This window comes from Mustelus asterias, unplaced genomic scaffold (assembly GCF_964213995.1).
Source record: "Mustelus asterias unplaced genomic scaffold, sMusAst1.hap1.1 HAP1_SCAFFOLD_656, whole genome shotgun sequence".
Classification (NCBI taxonomy): Eukaryota; Metazoa; Chordata; class Chondrichthyes; order Carcharhiniformes; family Triakidae; genus Mustelus; species Mustelus asterias.
In genome coordinates this window covers 81,231-93,387 of record NW_027590605.1, presented here as the reverse complement: position 1 = coordinate 93,387, position 12,157 = coordinate 81,231, and the positions used below count along the sequence as shown (strand labels likewise).

Here is a 12,157-nt window from a genome sequence, read left to right as displayed (position 1 = left end):
GGAAAGGCAAGAGAGGGGTTAGGAGAGCAATCGTGGTGGGGGATGCGTCGGTTAGAGGCACGGACAGGCGATTCTGTGGGGGCGAACGGGACTCCAGGATGGTAGTCTGCCTACCTGGTGCTGGGGTCATGGATGTCTCCAAGCGGATAGGAGGCATATTAAAAGGGGAAGATAAAGAAACGGATGTCATTGTACACATTGGTGCAAATGACGTAGATAGGAAGAGCAGGGGGATCCTACGAGAGCAATTCAGGGAGTTGGGAAATAAACTAAAAAGTAGGGCCTCCAGGGTGGCCATCTCTGGGCTGCTCCCAATGCCTCGTGCCAGTGAGGCTCGGAATAGGGAGTTAGTACAATTGAATGCTTGGCTAAAGGACTGGTCCAGGAGGGAGGGCTTCATTTTCCTAGATCAATGGGAAGTTTTCAGGAGAGGATGGCACCTGTACAAGGACGTGCGGGTTAGGTTGATTGGCCAGGTTAAAAATTGCCCCTTAGAGTCCTGAGATGCATAGGTTAGAGGGATTAGCAGGTAAATATGTGGGGGTAGGGCCTGGGCGGGATTGTGGTCGGTGTGGACTCGATGGGCCGAATGGCCTCCTTCTGCACTGTAGGGTTTCTATGATTCTATGACGGGTCACAACTAAGTTGGAAGGGCACGAATATCCTGGCTGGGAGTTTTGCTCGTGCAGTTCGGGGGGGTTTAAACTAGTATGGCAGGAGGGTGGGGATCAAAATATTAGGTCTACAGGTGTAGAGGCTGGGGACGAGCTTGGGGCTGGGACAAGGCTGGCAAAGAAGAAGAGCACTCTGGGGGAGGATGACCTCACTGGGCCTGGAGGTTTGGAGTGCATCTACTTCAATGCAAGGAGCGTAGCAGGTAAGACAGACGAACTTAGGGCCTTAATGCTCACGAGGAATTTGGATGTGGTTGCGGTGACGGAGACTTGGTTGAAAGAGGGACAGGACTGGCAGCTGAATATTCTGGGGTACAAGTGTTTTAGGCGAGACAGAGGAGGGGCCAAAAGAGGTGGGGGAGTAGCAGTATTAGTTGGAGAGCATATTACAGCGGTGCAGAGGGAGGACAATTCAGAGGGGTCGTGTAACGAGTCACTGTGGGTGGAGCTTAGAAACAGGAAGGGCGCAGTCACGATGTTGGGGGTATACTACAGGCCCCCCAACAGCCCAAGGGAAGTGGAAGAACGGATATGTCAGGAGATACTGGATAGGTGCAGGAAAAATAGGGTTGTTGTAGTGGGAGACTTCAATTTCCCTGGTATAGACTGGAAATCGCCGAGAGCAGGGACTCTGAATAGGGAGGAATTTGTAAAATGCGTACAGGAGGGTTCTTTGGAACAATATGTAAATAGCCCGACTAGAGAGGGGGCTATACTGGACCTAGTACTGGGGAATGAGCCCGGTCAGGTCTTCAAAGTTTCGGTAGGGGAACATGTGGCAAATAGTGACCACAATTCTGTTAGCTTTAGGATAGTGATGGAAAAGGATGAGTGGTGTCCCAAGGGTAAGGTGTTGGATTGGGGGAAGGCTAACTTTAGTGGGATTAGGCAGAAATTGGCAGCTCTTGATTGGGAGAGGCTGTTTGAGGGTAAATCCACATCTGGCATGTGGGAGTCTTTTAAGGAACAGTTGTTAGGGCTGCAGGATAGGCATGTGCCTGTGAAGAGGAAGGATAGGAAAGGTAGGATTCGAGAACCGTGGATAACCAGGGAAATTGAGGGACTGGTCAAAAAGAAAAGAGAGGCGTACGTTAGGTCCACGCAGCTAAAAACGGAGGGAGCTCTGGAGGAGTACAAAGAAAGTAGGAAAGAACTCAAACGGGGAATTAGAAGAGCAAAAAGGGGTCACGAAATGTCCTTGGCAGACAGGATTAAGGAGAATCCCAAGGCATTTTATTCATACGTTAGGAACAAAAGGGTTGTCAGGGAAAAAATCGGACCTCTCAGGGACAAAAGTGGGGAATTATGCTTGGAGCCCAAAGAAGTAGGGGAGATCCTAAATGAATACTTTGCGTCGGTATTCACAAAGGAGAGGGATGTGTTGACTGGGAGTGTCTCGGAGGGGAGTGTTGAACCGTTGGAGAAAATCTCCATTACAAAGGAGGAAGTGTTAGGTTTGTTAGAGAATATAAAGACTGACAAATCCCCAGGGCCTGATGGAATCTATCCAAGGCTGCTCAGGGAGACGAGAGATGAAATCGCTGGGCCTCTGACGCAAATCTTTGTCTGGTCACTGGACACAGGTGAGGTCCCAGAGGATTGGAGGATAGCTAATGTGGTCCCGTTATTTAAGAAGGGTAGGAAGGATAACCCGGGTAATTATAGGTCGGTGAGCTTGACGTCCGTGGTGGGGAAGTTGTTGGAGAGGATTCTTAGAGATAGGATGTATGCGCATTTAGAAAGGAATAAACTCATTAACGATAGTCAGCATGGTTTTGTGAGGGGGAGGTCATGCCTCACTAACCTGGTGGAGTTTTTTGAAGAAGTGACCAGAATGGTTGACGAGGGAAGGGCCGTGGATGTCGTCTATATGGACTTTAGTAAAGCGTTTGACAAAGTCCCTCATGGTAGGCTGGTGAAAAAGGTTGGATCTCATGGGATAAAGGGGGAGGTGGCGAGATGGATGGAGAACTGGCTTGGTCACAGAAGACAGAGGGTGGTAGTGGAAGGGTCTTTTTCCGGCTGGAGGCCTGTGACTAGTGGTGTTCCACAGGGCTCTGTATTGGGACCTCTGCTGTTTGTGATTTATATAAACGATCTGGAAGAAGGTGTAACTGGGGTGATCAGTAAGTTTGAGGACGACACGAAAATGGCTGGACTTGCAGATAGTGAGGAGCATTGTCAGAAGCTACAGAAGGATATAGATAGGCTGGAAATTTGGGCAAAGAAATGGCAGATGGAGTTCAATCCTGATAAATGCGAAGTGATGCATTTTGGTAGAACTAACGTAGGGGGGAGCTATACGATAAATGGCAGAACCAAAAAGGGTGTAGATACGCAGAGGGACCTGGGTGTGCAAGTCCACAGATCCTTGAAGGTGACGTCACAGGTGGAGAAGGTGGTGAAGAAGGCATATGGCATGCTTGCCTTTATAGAACGGGGCATAGAGTATAAAAGTTGGGGTCTGATGTTGCAGATGTATAGAACGTTGGTTCGGCCGCATTTGGAATACTGCGTCCAGTTCTGGTCACCACACTACCAGAAGGACGTGGAGGCTTTGGAGAGAGTGCAGAGGAGGTTTACCAGGATGTTGCCTGGTATGGAGGGGCTTAGTTATGAGGAGAGATTGGGTAAACTGGGGTTGTTCTCCCTGGAAAGACGGAGGATGAGGGGAGACTTAATAGAGGTGTATAAAATTATGAAAGGCATAGATAGGGTGAACAGTGGGAAACATTTCCCCAGGTCGGTGGTGACGTTCACGAGGGGTCATAGGTTCAAGGTGAAGGGGGGGAGGTTTAACACGGATATCAGAAGGACATATTTTACACAGAGGGTGGTGGGGACCTGGAATGCGCTGCCAGGCAAGGTGGTGGAGACGGACACACTGGGAACGTTTAAGACTTATCTGGACAGCCATATGAACGGAGTGGGAATGGAGGGATACAAAAGAATGGTCTAGTTTGGACCAGGGAGCGGCACGGGCTTGGAGGGCCGAAGGGCCTGTTCCTGTGCTGTATTGTTCTTTGTTCTTTGTCCTGCATCCCTCAATCCCACCTTCTCCCCATATCCCTCAATCCCACCTTCTCCCCATATCCCTCAATCCCACCTTCTCCCCATATCCCTCAATCCCACCTTCTCCCCATATCCCTCAATCCCACCTTCTCCCCATATCCCTCAATCCCACCTTCTCCCCATATCCCTCAATTCCACCTTCTCCCCATATCCCTCAATCCCACCTACTCCTCATATCCCTCAATCCCACCTTCTCCCCATATCCCTCAATCCCACCTTCTCCCCATATCCCTCAATCCCACCTTCTCCTCATATCCCTCAATCCCACCTTCTCCTCATATCCCTCAATCCCACCTACTCCTCATATCCCTCAATCCCACCTTCTCCTCATATCCCTCGAACCCCATCTCACTGACCCTCCCGCTTGCTTTAATCTTTCTGTAATTTTAACGGGTGGTAGTGTGGGAGATGATCGCTGCCCCAGACTGAGACACTGCCTTGTCGCTATTTCCCCTTGTTGAGGATTTTCTTCCTTCTCCTCCCCTCCCTGTAGCTCTCTCCTGTCCAGCGAACAGCCACTATGAACTCTGTGCCGGTACCTGTGAATCCAGCTGTTCTGAAATCCTTGCCCCTGGGGGCTGCGATGCCACGTGTTCAGAGGGTTGTCAGTGCGATGCTGGTTACGTCTCCAGTGGCAAAGAATGTGTTCCTCTGGAAAACTGTGGCTGCGTCTATCAAGGAAGATATTTCCAGGTAATTCAAGAAAACTTCATTGCTGAGAATTCCAGTGTGTGTATGTATCCCAGTGCATTAGTGTAGAGGGAGCTTTACTCTGTATCTAACCCCGTGCTGTACCTGTCCTGGGTGTGTTTGATGGGGACAGTGTAGAGGGAGCTTTACTCTGTATCTAACCCTGTGCTGTACCTGTCCTGGGAGTGTTTGATGGGGACAGTGTAGAGGGAGCTTTACTCTGTATCTAACCCCGTGCTGTACCTGTCCTGGGAGTGTTTGATGGGGACAGTGTAGAGGGAGCTTTACTCTGTATCTAACCCCGTGCTGTACCTGTCCTGGGAGTGTTTGATGGGGGACAGTGTAGAGGGAGCTTTACTCTGTATCTAGCCCCATGCTGTACCTGTCCTGGGAGTGTTTGATGGGGGACAGTGTAGAGGGAGCTTTACTCTGTATCTAACCCCGTGCTGTACCTGTCCTGGGAGTGTTTGATGGGGACAGTGTAGAGGGAGCTTTACTCTGTATCTAACCCCGTGCTGTACCTGTCCTGGGAGTGTTTGATGGGGGACAGTGTAGAGGGAGCTTTACTCTGTATCTAGCCCCATGCTGTACCTGTCCTGGGAGTGTTTGATGGGGGACAGTGTAGAGGGAGCTTTACTCTGTATCTAACCCCGTGCTGTACCTGTCCTGGGAGTGTTTGATGGGGGGACAGTGTAGAGGGAGCTTTACTCTGTATCTAACCCCGTGCTGTACCTGTCCTGGGAGTGTTTGATGGGGACAGTGTAGAGGGAGCTTTACTCTGTATCTAACCCCGTGCTGTACCTGTCCTGGGAGTGTTTGATGGGGGACAGTGTAGAGGGAGCTTTACTCTGTATCTAACCCCGTGCTGTCCCTGTCCTGGGAGTGTTTGATGGGGGGACAGTGTAGAGGGAGCTTTACTCTGTATCTAACCCCGTGCTGTACCTGTCCTGGGAGTGTTTGATGGGGGACAGTGTAGAGGGAGCTTTACTCTGTATCTAACCCCGTGCTGTACCTGTCCTGGGAGTGTTTGATGTGGGACAGTGTAGAGGGAGCTTTACTCTGTATCTAACCCCGTCCTGTACCTGTCCTGGGAGTGTTTGATGGGGATAGTGTAGAGGGAGCTTTACTCTGTATCTAACCCCGTGCTGTACCTGTCCTGGGAGTGTTTGATGGGGGACAGTGTAGAGGGAGCTTTACTCTGTATCTAGCCCCGTGCTGTACCTGTCCTGGGAGTGTTTGATGGGGACAGTGTAGAGGGAGCTTTACTCTGTATCTAACCCCGTGCTGTACCTGTCCTGGGAGTGTTTGATGGGGGACAGTGTAGAGGGAGCTTTACTCTGTATCTAACCCCGTGCTGTATCTGTCCTGGGAGTGTTTGATGGGGATAGTGTAGAGGGAGCTTTACTCTGTATCTAACCCCGTGCTGTACCTGTCCTGGGAGTGTTTGATGGGGGACAGTGTAGAGGGAGCTTTACTCTGTATCTAACCCCGTCCTGTACCTGTCCTGGGAGTGTTTGATGGGGATAGTGTAGAGGGAGCTTTACTCTGTATCTAACCCCGTGCTGTACCTGTCCTGGGAGTGTTTGATGGGGGACAGTGTAGACGGAGCTTTACTCTGTATCTAACCCCGTGCTGTACCTGTCCTGGGAGTGTTTGATGGGGGACAGTGTAGAGGGAGCTTTACTCTGTATCTAACCCCGTGCTGTACCTGTCCTGGGAGTGTTTGATGGGGATAGTGTAGAGGGAGCTTTACTCTGTATCTAACCCCGTGCTGTACCTGTCCTGGGAGTGTTTGATGGGGGACAGTGTAGACGGAGCTTTACTCTGTATCTAACCCCGTGCTGTACCTGTCCTGGGAGTGTTTGATGGGGGACAGTGTAGAGGGAGCTTTACTCTGTATCTAACCCCGTGCTGTACCTGTCCTGGGAGTGTTTGATGGGGATAGTGTAGAGGGAGCTTTACTCTGTATCTAACCCCGTGCTGTACCTGTCCTGGGAGTGTTTGATGGGGATAGTGTAGAGGGAGCTTATCCCTCGGTTAGGCCACACTTGTAGCACTGTGCTCAGTTCCAGTCTCCGTATCTGTTGGGAGTGGAGAGAATGTGGGACTCGCTCCCACGGGGAGTGGGGAGAATGTGGGACTCGCTCCCATTGGGAGTGGGGGAGAATGTGGGACTCGCTCCCACAGGGAGTGGGGGAGAATGTGGGACTCGCTCCCATTGGGAGTGGGGGAGAATGTGGGACTCGCTCCCACGGGGAGTGGGGAGAATGTGGGACTCACTCCCACGGGGAATGGGGAGAATGTGGGACTCGCTCCCGCGGAGATTGGGAGAATGTGGGACTCGCTCCCAGGGGGATTGGGAGAATGTGGGACTCGCTCCCAGGGGAGTGGGGGGAGAATGTGGGACTCGCTCCCACGGGGATTGGGAGAATGTGGGACTCGCTCCCACGGGGATTGGGAGAATGTGGGACTCGCTCCCAGGGGGATTGGGAGAATGTGGGACTCGCTCCCAGGGGGATTGGGAGAATGTGGGACTCGCTCCCAGGGGAGTGGGGGGAGAATGTGGGACTCGCTCCCACGGGGATTGGGAGAATGTGGGACTCGCTCCCAGGGGGAGTATGTGGGACTCGCTCCCAGGGGAGTGGGGGGAGAATGTGGGACTCGCTCCCACGGGGATTGGGAGAATGTGGGACTCGCTCCCACGGGGAGTGGGGGAGAATCTGGGACTCGCTCCCACGGGGAGTGGGGGGAGAATGTGGGACTCGCTCCCACAGAGAGTGGTTGAAGTGAATAGTATCGATGTATTTAAGGGGGAAAGCTGGATAAACACATGATGGAGAAAGGAATAGATGGAGATGGGAGTGAGATGTGGAGGGGATTGGGAGGAGGCTGGTGTGGATGATGGGTTTGTTGGGCGGAATGGGCCGTTCTTCCACTCTGAATTGGTTGCGTGTCACGGATTTGTTTTCCGTGGCTTGCAGGCGGAGGAGGTTATCTTCACACGGAATTGTCTGGAGAAGTGCACTTGCTACCCCACAGGTGTGGTGGTGTGTGAGAAGGTGGGCTGCGCAGCCAATGAGGTGTGCCAGCTCCGGAATGGCGTGCGAGGCTGCTACACAAAGGAAGGTATCTGCTCAATCACAGAGGGCCGGAGGCTGGCCACATTCGATGGCAGAGCAGCAGAGGTGCGGGCACCGGGGATATACGAGGTGGCCTCCATCTGCGATCAGCGCTCAGCAGTGTGGTTCCGAGCACTGATGGAGTTCAGGGCCTGCAGCAAACATGCTAAGCTGGGTGCGGCAGCCATCTACGTGTACTTTGAGGGTGCCTTCATCGCTGTGACCGAGGAGAAAACCATCTGGGTAAGTACCCCATCGTCGCGGTTCCTGGGACTTCAGCAGCCTCCGGCCCACCCTGTCCGATAAACATTGAACCTGACCTTTGCAAAGATGACACCAGTATAACCCCGGTGGCGAGGACTGTCTCCCCTCTGAGTGACGATCGCCCACCACTGTGCCACCCTGAAGTGACTATCCCCACTCCTGACCATTCCCTCATTCCCCGCACCACACCCCCCCTCCCCGCCCACTGCACCACCCCCCCCTCCCCGCCATGGTAACCACCCCCCCTCCCCGCCATGGTAACCCCACCCCCCACCTCCCTCCCCGCCATGGTACCCCCCCCCCCCACCCCCCACCTCCCTCCCCGCCATGGTAACCACCCCCTCCCCGCCATGGTAACCACCCCCTCCCCGCCATGGTAACCACCCCCTCCCCGCCATGGTAACCACCCCCCCTCCCCGCCATGGTAACCCCACCCCCCACCTCCCTCCCCGCCATGGTACCCCCCCCCCCCCCCACCCCCCACCTCCCTCCCCGCCATGGTAACCACCCCCTCCCCGCCATGATAACCACCCCCTCCCCGCCATGATAACCACCCCCTCCCCGCCATGGTAACCACCCCCTCCCCGCCATGGTAACCACCCCTCCATAAGCCCATCATCCCCCATTCTCCTGCAGCCAATAATGGCCATTCCCCACCTCCGATCCAAGTGGCCATTCTCCCACCATGCTAACATCTGCTGTGTTAGCCTGCCCGAAGGGGCCTCTCTCCCACCCCAGGGTGCTCCCCTGCTCTGCGTGTGGGTGAAGGTGCCCAGCAACGTCTTCACTTTATACCAATCTCCAACGATGAAACCTGAAGGAATCCGAAGCTCAGGCTAATAACAGATGACCCACTGGACAGACTGGCTGTTTGGGGACCGTGTGCGAGTCAGACTGATTGATGGATGGACAGATTGGGTGATTCTATTTGTGTTTAATGGGTGGACGGAGGGAGGGAGGGAGGGACAGACTGATGGGTGGACGGAGGGAGGGAGGGACAGACTGATGGGTGGACGGAGGGAGGGAGGAACAGACTGATGGGTGGACGGAGGGAGGGAGGGACAGACTGATGGGTGGACGGAGGGAGGGAGGGACAGACTGATGGGTGGATGGAGGGAGGGAGGGACAGACTGATGGGTGGACGGAGGGAGGGAGGGACAGACTGATGGGTGGACGGAGGGAGGGAGGGACAGACTGATGGGTGGACGGAGGGAGGGAGGGACAGACTGATGGGTGGACGGAGGGAGGGAGGGACAGACTGATGGGTGGATGGAGGGAGGGAGGGACAGACTGATGGGTGGACGGAGGGAGGGAGGGACAGACTGATGGGTGGACGGAGGGAGGGAGGGACAGACTGATGGGTGGACGGAGGGAGGGAGGAACAGACTGATGGGTGGACGGAGGGAGGGAGGGACAGACTGATGGGTGGACGGAGGGAGGGAGGGACAGACTGATGGGTGGACGGAGGGAGGGAGGGACAGACTGATGGGTGGACGGAGGGAGGGACAGACTGATGGGTGGACGGAGGGAGGGAGGGACAGACTGATGGGTGGAAGGAGGGAGGGAGGGACAGACTGGTGGGTGGACGGAGGGAGGGAGGGACAGACTGATGGGTGGACGGAGGGAGGGACAGACTGATGGGTGGACGGAGGGAGGGAGGGACAGACTGATGGACTGAGTGAAGAATGGAGGGGTGATGGTTGTGAGCGGTTTTTGCGGTAGATTATCTCGGTGCTGACATGCCACTTTCCTTTGCCCAGGTGAATGGACAGCCAGTGAAACAAGACCAGCTGCCATTTAAAGCTACCTCCAAAGTGACCATTAAGGTTGAAGCGGGAGGGGTGATGGTGGAACATGATGGCAAGGTCCGCCTGTTGTTCCGGGGATTTGGAGATGTCACGGTGACTGTGGCGGACACATTGAGGAAGCAGTTGTGTGGGGCATGTGGAAACTTTGATGGCAGCAGCAAGGGCGAGCTGACGATGCCCAATGGAAAAGTGACGACTGACGTTGAGCAGTACTTCCGGGCATGGCTGGCAAAGGAGTTCTCCAGCTGGTGAGTATCCCTGTCCGGATGTGTGACTGCACCTTGCTGGAGTGGGTTACATTCCCTTGGAGAACCCCTCTCTGTCTCTCACTGTCTCCCACCCTCGCCTTCCCGAGATATTTCTCCCTCCTTTGTATCTCCCTCTCTATAGAATCATAGAAGATAGGAGCAGGAGGAGGCCATTCGGCCCTCCCAGCCTGCTCCGCCATTCATTACCATCATGGCTGATCATCCAATTCAATATCCTGATCCCGCTTTCCTCCCAGATCCTTTGATCCCGGATTCTTGAAATAACAAAATGTTTTGGCCTCAATTACTTTCTGCGGGAGTGAATTCCACAGATTCACCACCCTCTGGGTGAAGGAATGTCTCATCTTAAATGGTCTACCCTGTACCCTCAGACTGTGACTTCTGAGAGTGGATTCCCCCACCATCAGGAACATTCTTCCTGCATCTACCCTGTCTAACCCTGTTAGAATTCTACTGGTTTTTATGAGGTTTCCCCCTCATCCTTCTGAACTCCAGCAAATACAATCCACCTGAAGCGTTCATGTCTCTTGTTTCCTATTGTCCCTCTGACTTCCTCTCCCTTTATGGGTGTATCTCTCTCTTCCCTCTCTTGTCTTCCCTCTATCTCTCTCTCTGTCCCTCTCACTCACCCATCTTGCTCTCCCCTCCATCTCTGTCTCTCCCTCTGCCCCACTATCTCCCCTTCACGCCTCTCTCTAACCCCCTCCATCTCTCTCTCCATCTGTATCTCTCCCCCTCTCTCCCTGCTCCATCTCTGTCTCTCTCACCCTCCATTTCTCCCTCTCTCCATCCTTCTGTCTCTCTCGCTCTCCCCCCTTCTCCTCCATCTCTTCCCCTCCCAACTGCACTTTCCCCTCTCTCTCTCTCTAACCCCTCTCTCTCTCTGTCTCTCTCCCTCCCTCCATCTGTCTCTCTCCCCCTCTCCATCTGTCTCTCTCCCCCATCTCTATCTCTCCATCTGCACTCACCCTTCCTCCTCTCTTCCTTCCAACTCTGTCTCTCCCCCACCCCGTCACTCCCACTCTCTCTCTCACCCCTCCATTGCTGTCTCTCTCCCACCTCTATCTTGTTGCTCTATCACTCTTCTTTCCTCTGTGTGTGTCTCTCTCTCTCCACTCCCTTTGTCTGACATTTGAATGGGTGGTTCAAGCTGTCCGGGGAGTGTCTGAGGTTCAGACTAAAGATGATGAAGTTCCTCGAAACAGAATTCTTGCCATCAGTTGAGATTGGAGATGAATGATTGTCCTGGTTCAGGGATTGGCTGAACCGCAGGATATGGAGTCGGGATGAAGCGTAGAGTCACTAACCGGCCGGATTGTGAGTTGTGGCTCCCAACAAGATTTCGGTTGACAGAATTTCACCCTACTCATGAACAGCTTGGATGCTGAGATAGAAAGCCCCACAGCCAAATGATACATTATTAGCTGATATTGTAAACAGCGGAGAGAGATACTGACAGACCAGCTTAATAAGTAAGTGTTCACAAATGGACCTTATCCACCTTGGAGGCAAAATGGATCGGGATTGGTGCGACGCGAGATCCAGTGGGGTCCAGATAGACTTGTGTGTCGGGGAGTTCAAGTACCAAAGGTCATTAAGAAGTCACAAAGGGTGACAGAATAATCCAATTAGCACCGTTAGTAATGATCTGGCTCCCATCCCTGGACTTGCCCTGACCTATTCTTCATGTTAACCATCTTGAACCCGATATTAATTTGACAGGGTCGCCCACCAATCATCTCAATTTTACAATTCCAAGGTAATAATTCATACCTTTTTTCAATTTTCAGTTTAATTTAAGGATCATCATCAAGCTTCAGGCGAGGGAAATTCTCAGGATTCAGCATAACGTCTGCTTCTCAGCAAGATCTTCTGATTCTCGACTGGCAAACAACTTACTCTAACTTTACCCGTCAATCACATTGAAGGAATTCTATAAATTGAAGGAGGTGTGGGTTAATCGGATTGCACAATGCACATTCCATAAAATAAAATCACATTCTTGCAATATTTCACAACTGAGTTTCTGAGTTTATTTTTATTCACTGGGAGATTCACAAAGCATTGGGATTTACATACAGAACAAATTAGACTGGGTGGGATATTAAAGGGTGCGGGGAGTGAGGGGGGAGAGTGGGATTAGACTGGGTGGGATATTAAAGGGTGCGGGGAGTGAGGGGGGAGAGTGGGATTAGACTGGGTGGGATATTAAAGGGTGCGGGGAGTGAGGGGGGAGAGTGGGATTAGACTGGGTGGGATAT

The 12,157-nt window shown here is 53.0% G+C and overlaps 1 protein-coding gene across 1 annotated transcript in view; it reads left to right on the top strand.

Annotated features, from left to right (window-relative positions):
- Nucleotides 1-11,912, top strand: part of LOC144487227 (IgGFc-binding protein-like) — a 47,662-nt gene extending 35,750 nt beyond the window's left edge. Inside the window, exons 9-12 of the mRNA XM_078205299.1 lie at nucleotides 4,240-4,439; nucleotides 7,418-7,798; nucleotides 9,580-9,875; nucleotides 11,687-11,912. Of these exons, the coding sequence (XP_078061425.1) occupies nucleotides 4,240-4,439; nucleotides 7,418-7,798; nucleotides 9,580-9,875; nucleotides 11,687-11,696 (887 nt within the window). The 3' untranslated portion in view covers nucleotides 11,697-11,912. The remainder of the gene's footprint in view (nucleotides 1-4,239; nucleotides 4,440-7,417; nucleotides 7,799-9,579; nucleotides 9,876-11,686) is intronic.
- Nucleotides 11,913-12,157: the final 245 nt, after the last annotated feature.